Here is a 23,449-nt window from a genome sequence, read left to right on the forward strand (position 1 = left end):
TCAACCACAATCCAATGCTCAAGCAAGAGCAAAAGCAAGCAAGCAACTAAAGTACCTGTACAAAAACTAAACAATTAGTACTTCAGTCAAAAAAAATCAGCATACAAACAGTGAAACTCTCCAACATTTACACAATTCAATGCATAATGCCCAAACACTCAAATAAGCTCATGAGTTCACCACATCAATTAGAACCTACAAAACAAACATAGGTTAGAACTCAAAGGCATTTGCATCTCACAAAGTGAGAACAAATCCAACCATCAATGATAAGTGTCCAAACCTGAAACAACAAGCAAAGTTAGTTCATGTGCAAAACTTTAGTACAAAGACAAGACTCAAAACCTAACCAAATAACCAAAACAGAACCCAATCTTCTACACATCACACATTCAAACATTCCACAAAATGTCCTCAAAAGGACCAGCATCAAATCAAAAACCAAAGGCCTCAAATTGCCTATGCCATGCAATGAACAAAAATGTGCACAAAATGAACTTCCAATTTAGAAAATTCATATAAAATCAAAAATGCATGCAATGGCTTTGAGATTTTTTATGCAAGTTTCTTATGCCATGAACACTCATCATGCAAAAAATCAAATCCAGAATGATGCAAATGCTAGATGAACAAAAATGCACCAATTCAATGTCAAAAATGTGACACAAATTGTCACATTTATCTCTATGTGTCAAAAGTGATGATAGCAAATGAGAAAAATTCCAAACCAGTGACCAATAATTCATATCATATATGAATGTTAGGCATGCAAATAATTGGATCAAATGGCTCGACATAGAGAATTTCACAATGCATTGAACACAATAGGTCAAAATGGCACCACATGAATTCAAAAATTCACACATAAAAATCCAGACATCAACACTTCATGAATTCAGCATCATAAAAAAGTAGCCATCCATACAAAACTGTGAAAAAAAATTGGAACTCATTTGGACTATTTTTGAATTTTTTATGAATTTAACAAAACAAGCAAAATAATTGAATATGCAAATGGAAATGGAGGGAAAAGAATTAATTCAAATAAACTCAGAAAATATCACAACCACACGATCTGGCGCGCGCTCAGATCAAACGGCTCACATTCAAATGAATGAAATGCGTCGTTTCATTAAAACAGTCAGCATGCCAGTCAGCGCTTCAACGCACGCGTGGCCTGGTCAAAGCAATAGCATCCAATCAAACGTCCAAGCAAGCGCACACATGGCAACCAGCTCAGCTAAACCCTAACAATTACAAACGCCGGAGCTACAGCTCCGGTCGTCTTCTTCGATGACAAGCACGGCACCGCCGCCACAAAATTTTGCAGAAACTCACGAGGCCTATACCATTTGAACCGTCCTTCAACAAGGATTCCAAATATGCTCTTAATTCTTCTTAATCCTACCTAGGTTTTGCAGATCGAAGAGAATAAAATTCTAGATCCAAACTTATATTCAACATATCATGCTCAATTCTCACTCAATTTCAAATCTAAACATATGTACATGCTCTACTCAACAAGATCTACAGTTCTATATCATGAAATCAGCAAAAGGAGAGGATGAAAATTGCATCACCTGGAAATGGAAGTTTTTATTCACGCGTTCTCAAGAGCTCCAATGCTCCAGATCAACTCCTATGCACCTCCTTTGAAGCTTTAAGCAAGAAGCAATGGTTGAAAACACTTGAATCCACTTCAATTTCCAAATCCGATCCACATGAGGAAGCACTTGAATAACATGATTTCTTGATGAATTGCAACAAATGATGGATGATTCTTGATCAGTGAAGCATGAGGATCAAGAATATGCAAAGATATTTGAGGTTTGTGTGCAAAAAATGAAGAATCAAAGAGAGAGAAATTTGAGAGAGTTTCTTGAATTTGATCTGAAATGGTTCTGTTATGGCAGTTAAGATTAGGGTTTTGGTATTTATATGCCTTGCTAATGACCATGTTAATCATCTTTTCCATTTGTTAATCATGATTAGTGAGTAATGAAGCAAATTGCAAAAATGCACATTAAGCTAACATGGCCATAATGCACGTGTTCTTTCCCATGTTAAGGCTTTAATCCACTCAAAATCATCCAATGGTCAAGCTTTGAGGATTGCTTTGCTTGCATCTCAAGCCAAAAATGAATTGTGAAAATTTTCTTCCAAATGAACATGTATGAAATAATGTGACTTTTGACCATGATTCCTTTGCATAATTGAGCCAAATAATATCATTTTGAGATGCCTTGACCATGAGGAGCATTTTGCAAAAAGAATGAACCAATTTGGAGCATTGCATCAAAAGTTATGCCATTTTGAATTTCCATGCACACCTTGTGATCAAATGACCATAACTCCTCAACCATTCATCATATGGACATGAATTAGGACTTTTTGGAAAGGGGAGACAAAGATCTACAACTTTCATGTTCACCAAAAATCCATTTGAAACTTCTTTGACATTGACAAGTCAAGTTGAAAGTGAACCAAAAACTTGCCAAATTTGGAAACTTTGAATTATAGGCCATTTTCCATTTTTAGTAACTTTGTCATGACCTTTGAATCTTCAAGATGGATGTCTATAATGATGAATAGACCCTATTTGAACATTATTGAGGTGTCTCAACTTATTTCCCCACCTCATAGCCCTCAGTTGACTGCACAGTTGACTTTTGGTCCTCAGATGACCTTGAAATGTCTTGATTAACTTGAGCCTCCACCACTTGGTGAAATTGATTCAAAATGAAACCCTAGCTCATGTAAGCTATTTATAACAATCATGTGATCCTCATCCCAAGAAAATACCTCATCTCTGCACAAAGGATCTTCTTGAAGCTCTTGACCTGGGGATTGCTTAAGCTACAAACAAAGATGTTAGTGACATATTTTTGTGCTTTTGGTTAGTAAACAAAAATGAGAAAAACAATGATATACAATTCAAGCATGCTTGGTGATCTCAAACCACTCACAAGAGATCCCTACCCAAAGGCAAAGGGAACCAAGATGCTCAATGATCCTTGAGGCTTTGCAATGCAATGTTATGATGCCATGAGGGATCTTAGGGACAAAATTGGGGTCTTACACTAAGATATCAGGAGCTACGGTTCTAAAAGGTTCAGAACGTAAGGCCAAGATCCATTCAAGATAACAAACTCTCAAACCAAAAGTCTTGAGTGATCCTTGAAAGTAGAGAAAAACAAGAAAGGGGGGGTTTGAATTATTTTTGAGAAAATAAAACTTTTTGGAATTTAGACACACACAGAAATAAATAAATTCAACACAGAATTTTATACTGGTTCGCTTGAAATTCAAAGCTACTCCATTCCACCCGGCCAAGGTGATTTCGCCTTCAAAAAGGACTTAATCCACTAATCTTGAAAGATTACACAAACAATCGTCTAAGAGAATAAAGATCTCTTAGCCCTCTTAAGTTTACAGACTTCACAAGTCACTTGAGGAAATTTCTCAGTAAATGAATAGAATTACAGTAATGATTAGTGCTTCTTGATAAACAGAAATTACACAATGTAAAAGCAAAGAATTATTTCACACGTTAGAGCAGCAGCTCGTGTGAGAGAATGAATAATGAATATAGTAGAAGTGTTGTATTCTCGTATGTTTCAAGTATCTTCTTAGAAAGGTGTTCCATCCTTTATATAGGAGTGTTGAGGAGACCGTTGAAGGATGTTAATGTCAGAATCTTAGGCAATGATGGATGATTAATATCATTAATCTCTGTGCTCTTTCCAAAACAATTTTTGGGGCGCCATAAACTTCTTCCTAAAATAGCTTCTTTCCGTAAGTGAATTCCTTCAAGGTTAAGTATTATGAATCAGAAGGTTCGGATATTAGAATCTTCATTAAGCAAGTGTATCTTCCGAAGATGCTTGTCGTTGACTGTCTTTAGAGTTACTTTTCACTTGATTTCATCAGAGTGTAAGTCTTTAGATTCTAGAGTCATTCTTCCGCTTCAGAGTGTCTGATGTCTTTTGTTTAGTTTGCGCTTACGTTGATCAAAGTAAGAGCTTCTGCTTGCGTATCTTTTAAGTGGTATCTCAAAACTTGATTCTGTATCTGATGAGTGTCTATCTGACTATTTTGATTAGAGTCCTGCATACTTAGAAAAAATTTGTTAGGGTAGCATTTTTGTTTCATCCTTTGTTATCATCAAAATCTTAGAGATACATTGTAAAACTAAATTTGTTCTTACAATCCTAAGCCTTATCATATGAGAGCAAAGGTGCAAAACAAGAAGAAAACTGTAAGAACTAACCCTAAATAACCCATAAGACTATGGGTACCGAAATATCAAATTATTTTTGCTACAAATATGCTTCAATGGAGAAGCAAGGAAACAGTCATGGTACCTGGACAATGGTTGCTCACGACATATGATAGGAGAAAAGGATATGTTTCAAATCTAAACTGTGAAAGAGGGAGGAACTGTGGGATTTGGAAGAAACCAGAAAAGAAAAGATCATTGATATGGATACTATCGGTAACTCATATATCTCAATAAAAAATGTTTGGCTTGTAGATGGACTATTAGACTCAGGGGGAACTTACAAACCTCTGATCCTGAATTCATCTTGTTAATTAAATTAACAACCATTGTTCTTAAATACTTATGTTTGTCATCACCAAAAAGGGAGAGATTGTTGAAACAAAATTGGTTGGTCTCATATCCCTTAGGTTTTAATGATAAAAAATTATTTAAAAAATAATTGGATATACTAATATTTGTTCAAGTATGCACGACCATAGACTAAAATTTCATGAATAATCTAAGTATTGGTTCTAACTATGAACATCTTAAGAGAAGCTTAAAGACCAGAATCTGATGGATTAGAAGTTGAAGACCAGACTTTGAAGAAGTCAACTTCTAAAGAGGTCAATGTCTGAAGCTCAGAGTCTGAAGAAGTCAGCCTCTGAAGACCGGACTTTGAAGAAGTTTGCTTCTGATGATCAGAACTTAAGTCAGTCAAAGCACAGCGACCAAGGTGACTCTGATAGGTCAATGTCAACCTCTTAGTCTACTTTTTCACATGAAGACCTAAACTTTTTTTCTTCATAGAGTCAGCTGGGATGCAAATGATAATTCCTCTTACAGCAAAAGAATTTCAAACAAGCTTTCAATGTCAATAACCATTTGTAGAAACATCTCAATGTCTCTATTCAAACTTCTCAAAGACTCTATATTGTTGAATCTTCAACGATTTTTTTCTTCTCTATTTAAAGAGCTGAAGACTTGAAGAACAAACATAACTATTAACACTCAAAGAGAAATTACTCTATCAAAACAAAAACACAAGTTGAACTTAGGATTTCTTATCCTTGTAAGAGGAACCCGGATAACTCTACGTGTCTCTTTTTTTTCTTGCATTTCATATTCACTGTCTACCTCTGATTGAATCAGATTATATATCTTGTGTTTAGAATCTAACCAAGAGTTTAAAAAGAAAGAAAAAATCAAACAATTTAACCTCCTTCTTGTGTTTTTCTCACCTTCGAAGAGATTTTCAAACTCTTGAACGAGGCCGAAGAGAGAAAACCTAGAAAGATCGTTTGGAAGGAGTGAAGAGGAAAAACCCAAAAGCTAAAGCTTCAATGCTCTGCGAATTTAAGGCCAGGGAAGAAAATTATTCATGTATCAGTGTTTAAGCAGTTGAATAGTGAGGATTCATTATCCTCCTGCCTTATTTCTTTTCTTTTTCTTTGTGATGATGTTTGTGACTAAAGAAGATTTGGACAAAACCTTTATAAGATGAATAATATAATAATATTTTCCTTTTTGTATTTTATCAATTTTTGATTTTGAGTTGATAACATGTATTAATGCCTTTTGATAAAACGAGATTGATTGGATAAAATATGATGACGTTTTATGACAAGACGATACTATAAACACGTAATATTTGAATTGTATTGTTCATGGCAATGCATTTATTGGGATGGAGAAAGTGGTGAGAACTTACGCAGAGGTTCAGAGACTTGTTAGCGTTTACCAAGGATTCAAGGGGTTATTATGCCAAATACGCACGCGAAAACTTCGTCAATTACCGTGAGGTCGATCCTTCTGATTCCACAAGTCTCCATGATCTCTTTCAACGTACCTACACTCATTGCCTATGTGTCCTCCATAAGTATTCGGTCCATGAATCTGCCGCCGATAAGGTCAAAGGGATATGTTGCGGTTAGTTCGGTGCCGCCCAACTGTTTGTTGTTTTTCCCCACTCAACGCTTTTCTAATAAGTTGCACTTGGATTAATATTTTCCTAATGTTTGTTAAAGATTTGTAAGATTACGTTTATGATTTATGATGATATATGATACATGGTTACTAACTGCAATAAACATGAGCATGTCTAAACAAAACAAAAAGTAACTAAATTTATCATACCGAACTAAGTTAATTGATGGTGTTTCTAAACGGTGTTTATAGATATAAAGTTGTACAATTAAATTTTATCTTCTGGTGTTTCTGTGTTTCTAAACCATGTCTAACCTCTAAAACTCAACATCAATTCCCCATAGAGCTAACTTGTGGTAAAATTATGAGTTTGAATTACTTCAAAAAAAATCTGTGGTGACTTAGAGAAATTCATCAATTTTTTTCATGCCAAAATCAAGGACATAAAATATTCTCAAAGTAAAATGCAAGTGTCTCTTGATATTATTAAATAAATATGATTTATTAATGATATATTTTTGATAAAATGTATTTTTATATTTTTCATTTAAAATAATCAAACATTAAAGTTTAATTTTAAAAAAATATATATTAAAATTAGAGTTTGGCTTAACTGAACCTTATAAAATCTATTTGGTTCAGGAGTTATATCAACCTTCTCTCTTTATAAACTGTTCTCAAGCAAAAACTTGCTCAGAGTCCGTGCGGGTCGGCGATGGCGGGTACTACGGTCAGTTTGGGCGAGTTTAAAGTAGTTTTTTATTGTGGTGACTGTTCGTTGTTGTTTTGATGAGTTTTAAGTCGATTGATATGTTTAGAGTTGGAGTTAAAGGTATTTGATATTTTAGAGTTGAGTTAGAGTTATGTATAGTTAAAAGAGTTGAGTTTTGAGTTATTTAGAGTTATGGCGAGGGTTTTGGGAAACCCTTGCCAAATGACCGTGTATATACAAGTTTAGAGTTATGGCGAGGCTTTTGGGAAACCCTTGCCAAATGACAGTGATACACTTATACACTTTTAGAGTTAAGACGAGGGTTTTGAGAAATTCTTGCCAAATGGCATAAATGCAACTTTAGAGTTAGGGCGAGGGTTTAAAAAAACCCTTGCCAATGGTGATGAGGTAATACTTAGAGTTAAGCGAGTTATTCGTTGTATTTTGAGCCACTGACATGTTCAGAGATGACTTTGAGATGTTTTGAGTTGAATCTAATGCGCTCAATAAGTTAAGGTTATAGTACGCCTTATGACTCTTATTCTTTGAATAAAAAGTGGAAGAGTTATTTATGAGTTTTGTTGAGTTAAGGGTAAACCTTGTTGAGTGTTGATGTGTGGTTGATGATATTTTTTACCCTATTGATAAGCATTGTTGAATGATTATGTAATTATATGTATTGTGTTGAGCTGTAATTATATATTATGTTGAGATAAGTAGTTCAGAGATGAACTACATTGATGGTCGTATATTGGTGAAGTTGTGGATTCAGAGAGGAAACTGTAATTGATTATTACATTGATATTGTTGTGTCATTTTATGCATTCATGTATATCGGAGATAGGTAGGACTTCGGTCTAGTGAGGGTCATGGTTCAGAGAGGAACTAGTGACGGTCTTAGGTCCAAAGAGGAATCAGGTTTAGAGAGAACCAAAGACGATGGATTAATTAATAACATAACTCTGACATCCAAACCTTGGTACCTCATGCATTTGGAGTAGAAGAGAAGAATGACATTGCATTACATAATTGCTTTATGATTGAGTGTTGTTATGAATTAATCTATGTGATTGTTGAATAATGTTGTTGAGATATCCTCATTAACATTTATGAATATATTCTCACCCCCTATTTGTTGTTTATGTTATTAGTTATGTCGGTGTTGCAGATACTCAGGTAGAGGAGCATTATATGTTGTTGTGTTGGAGAATGACATGGATATCTTCTTCTTTGTTTATCGCTTTAAGTTTATTTAGTATTCATGTGTTTCACTCTGATAGTGTAACACTAAGACGGGTTGTTATCCTTTGTTTTGTATTTTCTAGAAGTTATGGGACTAATTTCTATATGTTTCATTTGTTTTAATTACAAGATAATCAAGTGGAACTATTTTGGAGTTCCGCTGCTTTATTATAATTTTTTAGAGTGTTGGTTTAAGAGAGAGTTGTGACACCCTGTTGCTAATTTAAATTTATTTTTGCATGATTTTATTTAAATAAGAGCTTAGGAGTTTAAAGTGTTGCATTCTTCACTTTGCTTCTAGAGTATTGAAGTTTTATTTTTCGTACCTTAGGAACTCCTTGAATTTTTGAAACATGAGCCTCACGAATTTATTAATCTCACTTTGACAACCTTCATCTTCTGATTCCATATCTTTGATGTTGGTAGCTTCAAGACTTTTCTAGTTGGTATCTAATTGTACAAACACTTGATCTTGAGTTCTCTTATAAGATGCTTTGGTTATCATTAGAGTTGAAAGCTATTGTCATGCGTTGTCGTCATCAAAACTCCAGATGTCGATCTTCATTACCTGCAAGCTCATAGATTCACGTGATGGATCTGAAACTTTCCATGGATTTAGGTTGCCTCCTAGAAGCCATGAAATTTGACAGAAAAAAGACTATATAACTCTCCCTATGAATGAATAAATTCTCTTATGAGCCCCCTAGACCAGGCCATAGCTTTGACTTTTAGGGCAATAACTTACACTTATCAAGGTCGGTCGTTCTGTTATTAGTGTCCATTCCTTATGGTGTATAGATCTCACGCTAGATAGGATATTCATTTATTCTCTTGGTGAAGATGTTCATGTACCTGGCTTCTTTTGTCTTCTCTTAAAAATTCAATGAGAAGGAAGATTCCACAGTTATCTGGCAATGTCAACCACATGTTTTTGGTTGTCGACGCCCCCCCCCCCCCCCCCCCCCACACACACACACACACCCACACCCCTCGTGTAAAGGGGATTCTCTCTCTGATCGGGGAGATTGGGATATATCTACCTCTCATTCCTTCTCTCCCTTCCTATGCTTTGAAGGGAACCATTAATGTGATTAATGACCACATTTTCCTAGAGTCTCGAGCTTTTGATGTGAAGACGGTTCAAGATTTGTCCCTTTTAAACTTGTTCACTATGGAGTTCCAAAAAGGTCGATTGTGTGTGAAATTCTAGTTAACAGACTTTCGATGTCACACGGGTTGTTATGACATCCAATTCTACGCAGACAAGAATTATGCCGAACTTAAAAGTAAGTGCAGTAAATAACACAAGTAATTGTTTACCCAGTTCGGTCCAACATGACCTACGTCTGGGGGCTACCAAGCCAGGGAGGAAATCCACTATTAGTAGTATTAATTCAGACCTTAAACCAACTGTTTAACCCTATCACTTAATACCTACCCAATGCAATTTTAATCTTACACTAAGATCAGAGTTCCTACTCACTCCCCCTCAATCACCTCAGTGATTACAACCTTTAATTAAGAATTAAAGACACTTGTGAAGTCACACTTCAAACAACTCTTGATTGTGCTTAACAGCTTTAATCAAGATACACAGCACTCACGCTTAAAAGCTTAGAGTGACACAACACTTACAACTCAATGAACACCCTATACCAATGCAATCATCTACGTGATAATAGCTTGGCTTACAAGATGCGTCTAATACAAGACACACAAAATACAGCAGTGAAGTATGATGGACACACTAAATCTTCACGCCTAAAAATCCCTAGTTCTGAATGAAGGATTGCCATCCTTTTATATTGTAGCACTTGGGCCTTGTACTTGTATTTTCCTGAAATTAAGGTCACGCGAGTTCCCTTAAATTCCACATCTAGGTTGCTAACAAATAGGCTATTTGTTAGGTTCATTAATTGTAGCTTGGTTGTTGGTTTCCTGGATTTTCTCCCAGCTGTTGAATCCCTGAAGAATAGCCTGAGAAAAATGCTGAAACAGAAAAACTAAACAACCTACAATATAGCATACGCTGTCAGGAATGAATGTCACAACATTCAGTTTGACATCCAAATCAAGGACCATATGCTAGGTCCGTTTTTCCTGAAAACAGACAGTACAAATTTGCTGAACTGTACAGGACCAATTTGTCCATACCTCAGTATCAGCGTACATTAATAAATGTCAAGACATCCAATTTGACATTTACACATAGAGCCTTACACCAGGTCTGTTATCCCCTTGATAAGCAGACTGAGCTGCATACTGAAATGTAGCAGAAAACCACTCTGCCTATTGTTCAGTATATGTTGTCAATGATGAATGTCATAACATCCAGTTTGACATTCAGACAGTAGGCCTTATGTCAGGTCTGTTATCCTCTTGATAAGCAGACTGATAATAAATACTGAGTTCTAACAGAAGACCAACTGTTCTATTCCTCAGTATCTGCTGACAGGGATGAATGTCATAACATCCAGTTTGACATTCAATAAATCCTGTATTAGCTAATCCTGCAGTATACTACTCAAGTATGTCATGACATCAGCCAAGACATCAGAGTACAACTAGATATTCTAACATACAATGCAGTCAAACAAACATCTCCACAGCATGTCATGACATCAGTCACGACATTAGAATCCAGCTAGTGTTTTACCATACAATGCAACGAATTAAACATCTACAAACTCCCCCTTTGGCAAATTTTTGGCTAAAACACTTTGGTCTCACAACAGAGTCCATAGCAGCGGAAATCACACATCTAGCAGGAAATTAACCTAGCTAATACACTCAGAGTAGCAGCACACTCACACAAATGGAAGTTAAATAGAAACTTCACATATCAGCACACATACAGAAGTTAAATAAAAACTTCTAATTGCAGCACACATAAACATACTCACACTCATTAGAAGTGGAACAACAGCTGCAGCACAACCTCTGGATTTGAGGATCTTGAATATCTGTCCTGAATATCTGTTTAGCAATAAGCAAAACAATCTGTTGTCCTGGGGTATCACCTGTTACTCCCCCTTTTTGTCAAAAATGTTGCCAAAGCAACACTTTAAATTACAGATCCACATAACATAAATAGAATTACATAAATGACAGAATTACATACTTGATTTATTCATCAGCCTCATCATTAGTGTCATCATCAGAACTGGCCTCCTCCTCACCCTCTGAGCTTTGCCTTGCAGCTCCATCTGTATCCTCAGCAGACATCTCCAATTGAAAAATCAGCTTTTCCAGGGCGAGCTTCCTAACCTCCAGCTCTTTGCAAGTCTCTCTGAGCACAGCAATGACAGCAGCTTTATCTGGTTGGTTGCCAACATTGGATGTTTCTCCAGATGTCATGACAATGTCAGGGACATGCTTACCCAGGAACAGTTTGTAGTTGAAGGCCAATGGACTCTCTCTTCTTTTCACAAAGTCATTGTCTGTCAAGATGTTTGGGAATTGATTCAGCACAATGCCACATATGAGAGAAGGAAATGCTATAGGTCCCTTCACACTGAAACTCCCAGCATGTTTCATGGTCTGATCAAAGATGTAGGTACCATAGTCAAACTTTGCCTTGGTTCCAACAACATAGATGAACTTTCCAAGCATCACAGACACAGTTGACTTGTGATTTGTGGGCACCCAGTTGGCAGCTCCAACTTTGTGTAGCATGGCATACTTCACACTAAGTTGGCTGGCCACCAGCTTCCCTTTAAGAGGCCACTTCCGGACTTGATTTGCAGTGATGACTTGATAGATTTTGTTGTCAGTCACTTCAAGCTCTGGTTGCACTACATCAGCTCTTCCCAAATACAGATTGATTACTGAAGGAGAGAAAGTCACACACTTGCCACGCACATAGACCTTTCTGAATTCTCTGGACTTCCCATCTGCATATTCCTCAGACACATTGACAATGAACTCCTTCACCAAGGTCTCATAGCACTTTGGGAGTTGAGTCACAGTTCTCATTAGCCCTGCCTCTTTAATAAGGTCCACAATCTCCTTACACTCCAAGGCATTCTGAGCCAGTTCCCTCTCCAAGGCCAGCCTCTTGTGATAGACATACTTCCACCTGTTCACACTAGAGGCAAAATGAAATGACACATTGCCAATAGGTACCTCTGGGACACTAGCAGCCAGCTTGCTAGTGGTTGGCTTCTTCTTAGAGAGAGATGTTGTGACATCATATGGGACATCTGAATCTGACTCCACCACAACAGCCTTGGTCTTCATTTTCTTGGGCACCTCTTTGCTCCAAGATTTTGCAGGTCCATGTCCTTTCCTTTTGAGGGGACTCTCTGTCACCTTTTGCTTGGGAGAAGTTGTCACGTCAACCTCCCTAGTTGGGGGCCTCTCCACCACAGTCTTTCTCTCCCTCATAGTCCTAACCCTTTTTGCTATGCTAGGGACAACTGAGGTCAACAGTTCATTATCAGAGAACTCTTCCAGATTCACTGTGTTAGCATTAGGGTTGTCACTGACATCTTGAGTGACACGGACCTCCTCACCTCCCACATGATCTAAGGGTTTTTCAATCCTTGAACCCTCATGAGCATCAGGTTGCTCAGCATCGTCAGAAACATTCTTTCTTAAGACGACTGCATTTTCTTGACATGCAACTCTATCAGGTATGATAGTGTTCAAGGGAACGGAACCCCCAGGATCATTCTGATCCCCAGATAGTATCTTCGTGACAATGGTTGCAATGGCATTATGCACATACCTCGAGCCTTCCCTGGTGGGTTCTTCAAGAGAGATTGCTGAGGAGAATTCGGAGACCATTTCTTTCGGTCTTCTTACATGAGAAGAAGTTGCAACGTTAGCAGCAGAGTCCTCCCGGTTAGGGTTGCACGACTCAGTGCTGGGGGAATCTGGCAGGGTCGTGTAGGAGGTGGAATTGGATTGGTCTGCCATGCTGAATATCTCGAAGGAGAGTTGAACAGTTTCTTTGGGAGAGGGTTTGCAAGACTGAAAGTTGAAGCAATGGAATAGGGAACGCTTGTTGCACGAGTAATGTCTATTAATTTTTGACCACTCAGAGTGCACTCTTAATTGTTTAATAAGTTGACTTACTAAACAGTAGCTAACTAACATCATTAGTTGCTACAACTTCTCAGAAGAGCACATTCCCTCTTTGCCCCTACCATTGTCAAACTGAGTAGCATCCAATGTCATGACATTCTGAGTGACATTGTACTCAGTCTGCATCAGTTTCATCCATACCAGTGATGACCACCTGCTACCAGAAGCTAGGTACTTAGTTTCTGCAGACGACAATGTTACACACATCTGTTTATCCCTTGCTACTGCACCATTTGTATGATGACCAATAGGTGACAATGACTCACAGCTTTCAATCAGACATTTTCCACAGTCTGTTTTCTTATCCACAGGCAGATTTGGGATTCCTCTAATTGCTCCTTTGGATATGATTTTCTTCATTCCTTTTAAATGAAGTTGTCCAAGTCTTCCATGTCCCAGCTTCACTTCCAGCTCTCCCTTGGCTAAGGGGCACTTGGAGGAGTAGAGTGAGTCTTTAGATTTCCATAGATAACAGTTATCTTTGGATCTGGCTCCTCTCATTACTTCCTGATTGCAACCATTCAACACCACACATCCTCCCCTAGTGTATTTCACATTGAATCCTTGGTCACATAGCTGGCTTATGCTGATGAGATTAGCAGTTAGTCCTCTTACTAACAGCACATTACTCAGTTTTGGAACTCCAGGACAATCCAGCTTACCAACACCCTTGACTTCTCCTTTAGCACCATCACCAAATGTCACATACTTGGTGGCATGGGGTTGTAGATCCACCAATAAGTTGCTCATCCCAGTCATATGTCTTGAGCATCCACTATCAAGGTACCAGTCTTGTCTGGTAGGTGCCCTTGGAGATGTGTGAGCTAGTTTAGCAACACATTGTTGATTCTCAAGGGAGAGATTAAGCTTAGATGCCTGCTGCTTAGGTCTGACTTGAGGTGTCTGATTAAAAGCCCATTTCTGTTTCTTAATGGGGGCATTAAGCTTAGACGCATTCTGCTTAGGTCTGACTTGAGTAGTCTGGTTGGGATAACCATGCAGCCTATAGCAGAAGGGTTTTATGTGACCAAATCTACCACACTAATGACATCTCCATCTCTAAAATTTCTTTTTCTGATGGTTACTCATTCTGGTTCTCTGATGTTGAGACATCGATTGTGACTTCTGCTTGAATTTCTGAACTTCAGCCTTAGATCTTTTGAGTTCAAATGGAGATTTCTTAGCAAAACCTAAACCAGACATGGTTCTTGACTTCTGTCCTACCTTTAGAATCTCTTCCAAGGTGTCAGTTCCTTTGTTCAACATTCTGATGGATTTTGTCACTTGTTCTAGCTTAGCCGTCAGCAAAGAAATCTCACCATTCGGACCATCTATGACTTTCAGCTGCTTCTGTTTCTCAGCTTCCAGCTCTTTGATGAGTTTCTTCTGCTTTTCTCCTTGGATACATACTTCTGCATTTTTAACACATAACTATTTATATGAAGCAGCAAGTTCATCCAAGGTAAGCTCATCTCCGCTTGAGTTATCCTCTGAGGCACAGACACTGGTCAGAGCAGTGACATGTTTAGCAGATTCTCCTTCAGATTCACTCTCAGAGTCTTCTTCAGACCAGGTGGCAGCTAGCCCTTTCTTTTGCATCTTGAGGAAGGTAGGGAATTCAGCTTTAATATGACCATAACCTTCACATCCATGGCACTGGATTCCCTTGCCATGAGTGACCTTTTCTTCATATTTTGACTTTCTACTGATGTCATATGAAGAGTTCTTGACATTAGGTCTACCCTGTTGATCAACCTTCTTTATGAACTTGTTGAACTGTCTTCCAAGCATGGCTATGGCTTCTGAAATGCTTTCATTTCCCCCAATGTTTCCTTCTTCTGAATTCTCTTCAGTATTTGATACAAAAGCTATGCTTTTGTTCTTCTTTTCAACATTCTCACACAAGCCCATTTCAAAGGTTTGGAGAGAACCAATGAGCTCATCCACCTTCATGTTGCAGATATCTTGAGCCTCTTCTATTGCAGTGACCTTCATGGAAAATCTCTTAGGTAATAACCTGAGAATCTTTCTTGCAAGTTTCTCTTCAGCCATTTTCTCACCTAAGCCACCAGAGGTGTTTGCAATCTCAAGAATATTCATGTGAAAGTCATGAATAGTCTCATCCTCTTTCATCCTCAGATTTTCAAACTTGGTGGTCAGCATCTGAAGTTTGGACATCTTCACCTTGGAGGTACCTTCATGAGTTATCTTGAGGGTATCCCAAACTTCCTTAGCCAGCTCACAGTGGTGCACCAGTCTGAAGATGTTCTTAATGATTCCATTGAACAATGCATTCAAGGCCTTAGAATTTCCAAGGGCTAATGCCTCTTGCTCCTTGTCCCACTCTTCTTCAGGAATCTGCACACTGACTCCATCTTCACCTGTCTTCGTTGGATGTTCTCATCCTTTGTTGACAGCTCTCCAGACTTTGCTATCTAGAGACCTTAAGAAGGCTATCATACGAGGCTTCCAGTCATCATAGTTAGAACCATCCAGCATGGGTGGTCTATTTGAGTGTCCTATATCCTTGTCCATGGTACTAGAAAGTAACTTCCCTAGATCTCACCCAGAAATTAACAGGCAGGGTGCCTGCTCTGATGCCAATTGAAATTCTAGTTAACAGACTTTCGATGTCACACGGGTTGTTATGACATCCAATTCTGCGCAGACAAGAATTATGCAGAACTTAAAAGCAAGTGCAGTAAATAACACATGTAATTGTTTACCCAGTTCGGTCCAACATGACCTACGTCTGGGGGCTACCAAGCCAGGGAGGAAATCCACTATTAGTAGTATTAATTCAGACCTTAAACCAACTGTTTAACCCTATCACTTAATACCTACCCAATGCAATTTCAATCTTACACTAAGATCAGAGTTCCTACTCACTCCCCCTCAATCACCTCAGTGATTACAACCTTTAATTAAGAATTAAAGACACTTGTGAAGTCACACTTCAAACAACTCTTGATTGTGCTTAACAGCTTTAATCAAGATACACAACACTCACGCTTAAAAGCTTAGAGTGACACAACACTTACAACTCAATGAACACCCTATACCAATGCAATCATCTACGTGATAATAGCTTGGCTTACAAGATACGTCTAATACAAGACACACAAAATACAGCAGTGAAGTATGATGGACACACTAAATCTTCACGCCTAAAAATCCCTAGTTCTGAATGAAGGATTGCCATCCTTTTATATTGCAGCACTTGGGCCTTGTACTTGTATTTTCCTGAAATTAAGGTCACGCGAGTTCCCTTAAATTCCACATCTAGGTTGCTAACAAATAGGCTATTTGTTAAGTTCATTAATTGTAGCTTGGTTGTTGGTTTCCTGGATTTTCTCCCAGCTGTTGAATCCCTGAAGAATAGCCTGAGAAAAATGCTGAAACAGAAAAACTAAACAACCTACAATATAGCATACGCTGTCAGGAATGAATGTCACAACATTCAATTTGACATCCAAATCAAGGACCATATGCTAGGTCTGTTTTTCCTGAAAACAGACAATACAAATTTGCTGAACTATACAGGACCAATTTGTCCATACGTCAGTATCAGCGTACATTAATAAATGTCAAGACATCCAATTTGACATTTACACATAGAGCCTTACATCAGGTCTGTTATCCCCTTGATAAGCAGACTGAGCTGCATACTAAAATGTAGCAGAAAACCACTCTGCCTATTGTTTAGTATATGTTGTCAATGATGAATGTCATAACATCCAGTTTGACATTCAGACAGTAGGCCTTATGCCAGGTCTGGTATTTCCTTGATAACCAGACTGAAAATAAATACTGAGTTCTAACAGAACACAAACTGTTATATTCCTCAGTATCTGCTGACAGGGATGAATGTCATAACATCCAGTTTGACATTCAATAAATCCTGTATTAGCTAATCCTGCAGTATACTACTCAAGTATGTCATGACATCAGCCAAGACATCAGAGTACAACTAGATATTCTAACATACAATGCAGTCAAACAAACATCTCCACAGCATGTCATGACATCAGTCACGACATTAGAATCCAGCTAGTGTTTTACCATACAATGCAGCCAATTAAACATCTACAGTGTGTTTATCTCCATCAGATGATTCCTCAATAGCATGTTTGTTTCACTTTCAGTTAATTAGGTCTCTGGAAGTTATTTGTGAACCATGTCTTCCCTCTAGTGGGTCTACCTAGGAAACCTTTGAAGCATGAATCTCTCTTTCACTTTGAAGGGGTGTGGGACCTCAGAGTCTTGAGGTAGTTTGATTTGATTCTTTATACCAGAAGACAAGGTAGTGAGGCCTTCTTCTGGATGCAGGTTTGATCTCACGATAATGCTTGCAACGAATTGTAGATGAATTGAGATTGCGAGCTAGTCTTCTCCCACGATTCGTCATTCTCTAATTACTTTGATAAGTTGTTTTGAATCGTTATTTGTGTTTCCAGAGACGACACACAATTTTCCTCCCAATAAAGAAGCTTCTTCACAGAATGATCGGGTTTTAGACGTCTTCAAGAACTATCGTCTATTTGTCTCCTAATAGTCTTCGATGGAGAGGAGGTCGGTGTACTTACACACATTTCTATTGATTGATATTTATTCCATATCCTTATTATTTGACATCACTTTGAGTATAACTATCTTCCATTGACATTATGGATTATTATTTTCTATCGAATCATCAATTAAGACTGAGACAAAATAAGGTCACTGTTCATCAGATTATCCGCTAGGATTGGGCGAGTTTATATTTTTATTGCTTTTAGTTTTGTGATGATTTTAATATAATTATAATTTTTGTATACTATATTATAAATTAAAAATCAACTTGTCCCAATTTTTTTTTTAAAGAATTAAAAATTAACTTTATTTTTCTCAAGTTAGGTCAAACAATTTTCTCAATATATATACTATATTATAAATTATAAATTAAAAATTAACTTTATTTTTGTATACTATACTATATTATAAATTAAAAATTAACTTGTCCCAAGTTATGTTTTCAGAGAAGACACCCAATTTTCCTCCCAATAAAGAAGCTTCTTCACATAATGGTCGAGTTTTAAACGTCTTGAAGAATTATCGCCTATTTGTCTCCGAAAAGTCTTCGATGGAGAGGGGTTGGTGTACTTACACGCATTTCTTCTGATTTATATTTATCTCATATCCTTATTATTTGACACCATTTTGAGTATAAATATCTTCCTCTTCCATCGTATTGACATTGCAGATTATTATTTTCTTTCAAATCATCAAATAAGGTCATTCTTCATCGAATTATCCCCTATGATTAGGATTGGGCATTGCCAAATATTTTTATATATTATATATTTATTGTTTTTAGTTTTGTAATGATTTTAATATAATTATTATTTTAATTTTTAAATTAAGTTTATTATATTTAATTTTTTTATTAAGAACACTTACATTATTTTTAATACACAGATATGTTTTCTCAAATACTTTATTTTCATTTTTTCTCGAATACTAAATGAATATTTTCTTTTCTTTTATTATTTTTTATAAAAAAAACTTCATCAACTAAATAAAATATAAATAAATTGAAAATCAAGTTGTCCCAGTTTATTTTTGTGAAGGAATTAAATATTAACTTTATTTTTCTCAAGTTAGGTCAAACAATTTTCTCAATTACTAATATATATATATATATATATATATATATATATATATATATATATATATATATATATATATATATATATATATATATATATAGATAGATTTAATTGAAATACATTGACAGTGTAAAAGCATTTTACACCATCAATTAATTATAGGATATTGAAATAAGTTTGATTTTTATATTAAAAACTTATAAAATAATATAAACGAGTGTAAAAGCATTTTACACCATCAATTAATTATAGGATATTGAAATAAGTTTGATTTTTATATTAAAAACTTATAAAATAATATAAACGGGTGATGGTGATGAATCGACAGTCTAAATCCTTTTACACAGACGATGAATAGTAATTAATCCTTTTATATATATATATATATATATATATATATATATATATTCTTGATATACGAATTTTACCATAACAATAACATTTACAACAATCTAGAGACACATTCTCCTCAACTATCATACATGCGTTTAAAATTCTCTCTCTAATTATAAATCTATCTCTCTTTATGTAATCTTAATTTCTAGATACAAACCAAACACAAAATTTCAAACTTAGGTGGTCCTTCTAAAAGAGTTTATATATGTTGTTGGACATAGCAATCACACTTGTTACTCCAGCTAGTATGATCATAACAAGTGCTATAATCTTGTCCTTTCTCGTTGATATACCATGGATATCCCTGTCATTTTTTAACAACACAAAAACATGGTTAGTAATTTTTCTTATAGATTAAAATGAATACTAAGAACAAAACAAAATGAATTACCTTAAAACAATAGAAGCAGGGAAAACAAAGGAAAGACAAACTGCAGAGGTTGATCCCATAAACTGAAAAATATACCAAATATCCGGAATTGCTACAGCAGCAATGTAACTAAGAACCAACAGAGCGATTGTCAAGATCATAAATCTCTTGTTATCTGTCACTAACAAAGGTCTTTTAGGGAAGAGAAATTCATCAACGGTGGTTCTCAATGAGAAATTTAGGACAGGAAATGTCAACAAGATATGAAAAGCATAGCTTAAACGGACCAAAGTATTGAGTAAATGACCAAAAGGCGAATCAGCACTGTGGTCGAAATTGATTAGAATGTCTGATTGAGTTGAATCACCAAATAAAAGGTAACCAAATAGACCTATTGAGAAGTATATAACTGCACATAGGATTAGTGCTATTCTAACTGCTTTTGCCATTTCTGAAGGTTTTCCAAGCTCAAATCCAATTGGATGTACTGCAAGTAATAAAATCAATTATTAGCAAAATAATCAATTTCTTCGTCGCTAAATCAATCACCAACGAAATAATTACCATTAAAATGAAATGTGTAGGCTGTTACAATGACCGGAACTGCGGTGAAAAGATCAAAGAAAGATGTTTGTTTGTCCAAACGAGGGACCAGTCTAGGTGTCTGCGTTTTCCCTTCCGCAAGAGCAATGATTGCCAACACAGAACATATTGTAACAAATGCCACTGCCAGAAGAGTTGATACTGCAGAACTGAACTTCAATGACTCTGTAAAAACAAAAGCAATAAATAACACCAAATTTGAGTATTGTAAGCTAACATCAAGTTCATTGAATATCAGATACATTTAACTTTTATATACATCAAAGAGAATCTTTACAAACACTTACCAACGCGACGGTACAATACCAATGGAAACAAAATGAAGATCATGGTAAAGATTAAAGCAAATTCTCTTGAATTCCACCAATGAATCCCAAACCATTGTTGCAAAACACCCATATGTACTACTCCTTCAGGTTTATTTCCAGAAAATACATCCGCTGCAAAATACATCAAATAATACACAATTTTAAAAAATAAAAAAAAATATCCAAATTCAAAAATGCTAATGAACTAGAAGCCATTGAAAAAAATGCGTTGTTACTTACCCATGATAATTAGGTACATAATTAAACACCCCATATTAGTAATCACAACACAAAGTTGAGTTGCTGCAGCTCCTAAGGGACCAAAAGCTTCCCTCATGACACCAGAATACGTCGTCGTTTCACCCGAACGCGTAAACCTCATTAAAAATTCAACAGAAATTTCAGCCAGTAAAGCAATTACCAGAACCAAAACGAAAGCCGGAATCACACCGAGAACCTTCAGAGTTGCCGGAAGAGACATGATTCCGGCGCCAATTACGCTCGTTGCGACATTGAACACCGCACCGGAAACAGTTGCCGGTTTCAAAGAAGTCTTGGATCCTGACAAGAGAGGTGCGTTTGCTCCGATCACCGGCGACATCCCGGCGGCAATATAAAGAAAAGATTTGAGAAAGTTTTGTTACTGCTTTGCTTTGCGTTGATTCTTACACGATGAAGAGATAAGGGGGTGAGTTTTTATAGAGATTCTGGGTTGAATGATTGAAGTAATTGAAAGACGAGAATACCATCAATGAATATGAATATGAAAATTTAAGTATAGAATTAGATGAGGGTGTTTTTGTAAATTGAAGTAGGTTTGGTGACAGGTAATTTTGTTGTTTATTGCTATCTGTGAAAAAAATGACAGTTAGATTATAAGTTTTATTTAGATGTTCAATGAACAGAGACAAAGTTGTTAAAATATGTCCAATCAGAACACTCAATGTATTTGGATGGAAAAGTGGGTTGGATAACTCATCTAATGTTGTTGCCTTCATCTTATTTGTGGCATGTCATTCTCTTAATAGGAATAATATTTAAGTAGCTAATAATAATTAATAAAATTTTGTTTTTTAATGAAATATAGTCCTACGATACACTTATCCAATCCCTGAAAATTGATGATTTAATTATTTAGTTTAAATATATTTTTTAAAGCAATATTTTAAAAATTGAATCGATAATTGAATCCGTGAGGATATTGAGTTATTGATTCATTGGTCAAATAATTGGATCATTAATTGAACCACATAATTAAATCGGATAATTTTGTGGAATAAATCTAAATCTGTCTCTATAATAAAATTATATAATTATTAAATCAATCGAATCAGATGACTGGCATACTATCTCTGATCATATTTATAAGAGAAATTTTGTTTTTTAAGTCCATTGAATAATAAATGTATTTGGATTGTATAATATATCAGATACATTGATTATTCAATGAATCTAAAAATGCAATTTTCTCTTATAAATAAATCTAGATCGATTATTAAATTTCAATATGAAACTAGCTTCACTTTCACTCATGTTAATTCAAAAATGTTATTTGATCTTACCATTTTCAAGTATGTATCATATGCATCTCAAATCAAAGTTCTACTTCAACATGTTTATGGTCAGTTTCATTAAAAAGTAATGTTAAGAGATTCTTTTGTAGCTATGTTATTTTGTTAAAGATTATAAAATTTTTGCTTAAAGTGGAATATTCTATGAATATGCCTTTATCGACTTTTGCATCAAATTTTTTTAAGTTGTCTTTTCTGTTGTTAAGGAGGAAGCATTTGCACTCAACAACATGTAAGTGGGAAATATCCAGCTATTTTCCTTTATATAACTCATAGGGCATCTGCATTAGAATTGGTCTTATCAAGACACGATTCATAACATAGCAGACAATGCTTACTACATCAGCCCAAAGTATTTTGGAATATTTGTTTGATTGAGCATCATTCTCGCAAGCTCTTATAGAGATCTATTTCCCCTCTCTACTATCCTATTTTGTTGCGGACTTTGTGGAGTGCAAAAAGTATGTTGAATATCGTTCTCGTTACAAACTATTTCAAATTCCTCATTTTGAATTTCTCCACTGTGATCACTTATGATGGAAGCATTGCTTAATCATTTCTCGTTATGGATCATCTTTGCTAGTTTTTGAAAGGCAAAAAATGCGTCTCATTTTAGAGATAAGAATAATGTCCAAGTATACGAGAACATGGAAGACCAACTTGTTTAAGTGATCTATGTGAATGTGAGCTACCCTCTTATGTCATAGCCAAGATTCATCCTCGTTACTCATGAGACATAGATCATTTGAAATAATTTTATTTAAATTCATTGTGTAGATATTTCCACTTCTTGAGCTTGTAAAAAAGAGTTTCTATTTGATTTAAATTTTATAATCCGGTATCTAGAAGAATCAAAGATTACATTATTACCTTTATTACATAGTTGACTTATACTAAGTAAATATATTTTAACCCTTCAACCAAAAGAACTCTCCCAATCATTGGAATGGAGGACTTACTGACGGTATCAAAATCTAAAATACTTCTCTTATTATTGTCATCATAAGAGACAAAATTTTCCTTCTTAGGAATGAAGGAGGAGAACAAAGTTTCATCACCGTGCATATGCTTTGAACAAGCGATATCAATGTACCATTTGACATTCAAAATTATAAAGCATTCTTACAATAAAAACTCTAGTATTAACGTTAGGTACTCATACAATTTTGGATCCTTTATTGTTTGTTCCATAAATACTTTCACCTCTAAAATTTATATCATAAATACAAGAATGCAAAGAGGTGGATGTATTTTCCTTTTATGCTCACAATATTGTCTATAAAAGTATGAATGAGGATGTCCTTGTTTTCTCTCATGACTTATT

General features: G+C 35.8%; 1 protein-coding gene and 1 pseudogene across 1 annotated transcript; one reads left to right on the forward strand and one right to left on the reverse strand.

Moving 5' to 3' along the window:
* The first annotated feature begins 5,823 nt into the window (after positions 1–5,823).
* LOC127121116 (LYR motif-containing protein At3g19508-like) lies at positions 5,824–6,414 on the forward strand (annotated as a pseudogene).
* A 12,870-nt stretch (positions 6,415–19,284) lies between these two features.
* On the reverse strand, positions 19,285–21,237 carry LOC127118099 (amino acid transporter AVT6C). The gene is made up of 5 exons (XM_051048242.1): positions 20,795–21,237; positions 20,534–20,686; positions 20,208–20,411; positions 19,665–20,130; positions 19,285–19,577 (listed from the first exon to the last, which is right to left on the reverse strand). The coding sequence occupies exons 1-5, from the start codon at positions 21,153–21,155 to the stop codon at positions 19,463–19,465; spliced, it is 1,299 nt and encodes a 432-aa protein (XP_050904199.1). The 5' UTR covers positions 21,156–21,237; the 3' UTR covers positions 19,285–19,462.
* Between the last annotated feature and the right edge of the window lie 2,212 nt (positions 21,238–23,449).

The sequence above is a fragment of the Lathyrus oleraceus genome, chromosome 2 (assembly GCF_024323335.1).
Source record: "Lathyrus oleraceus cultivar Zhongwan6 chromosome 2, CAAS_Psat_ZW6_1.0, whole genome shotgun sequence".
NCBI lineage: Eukaryota > Viridiplantae > Streptophyta > Magnoliopsida > Fabales > Fabaceae > Lathyrus > Lathyrus oleraceus.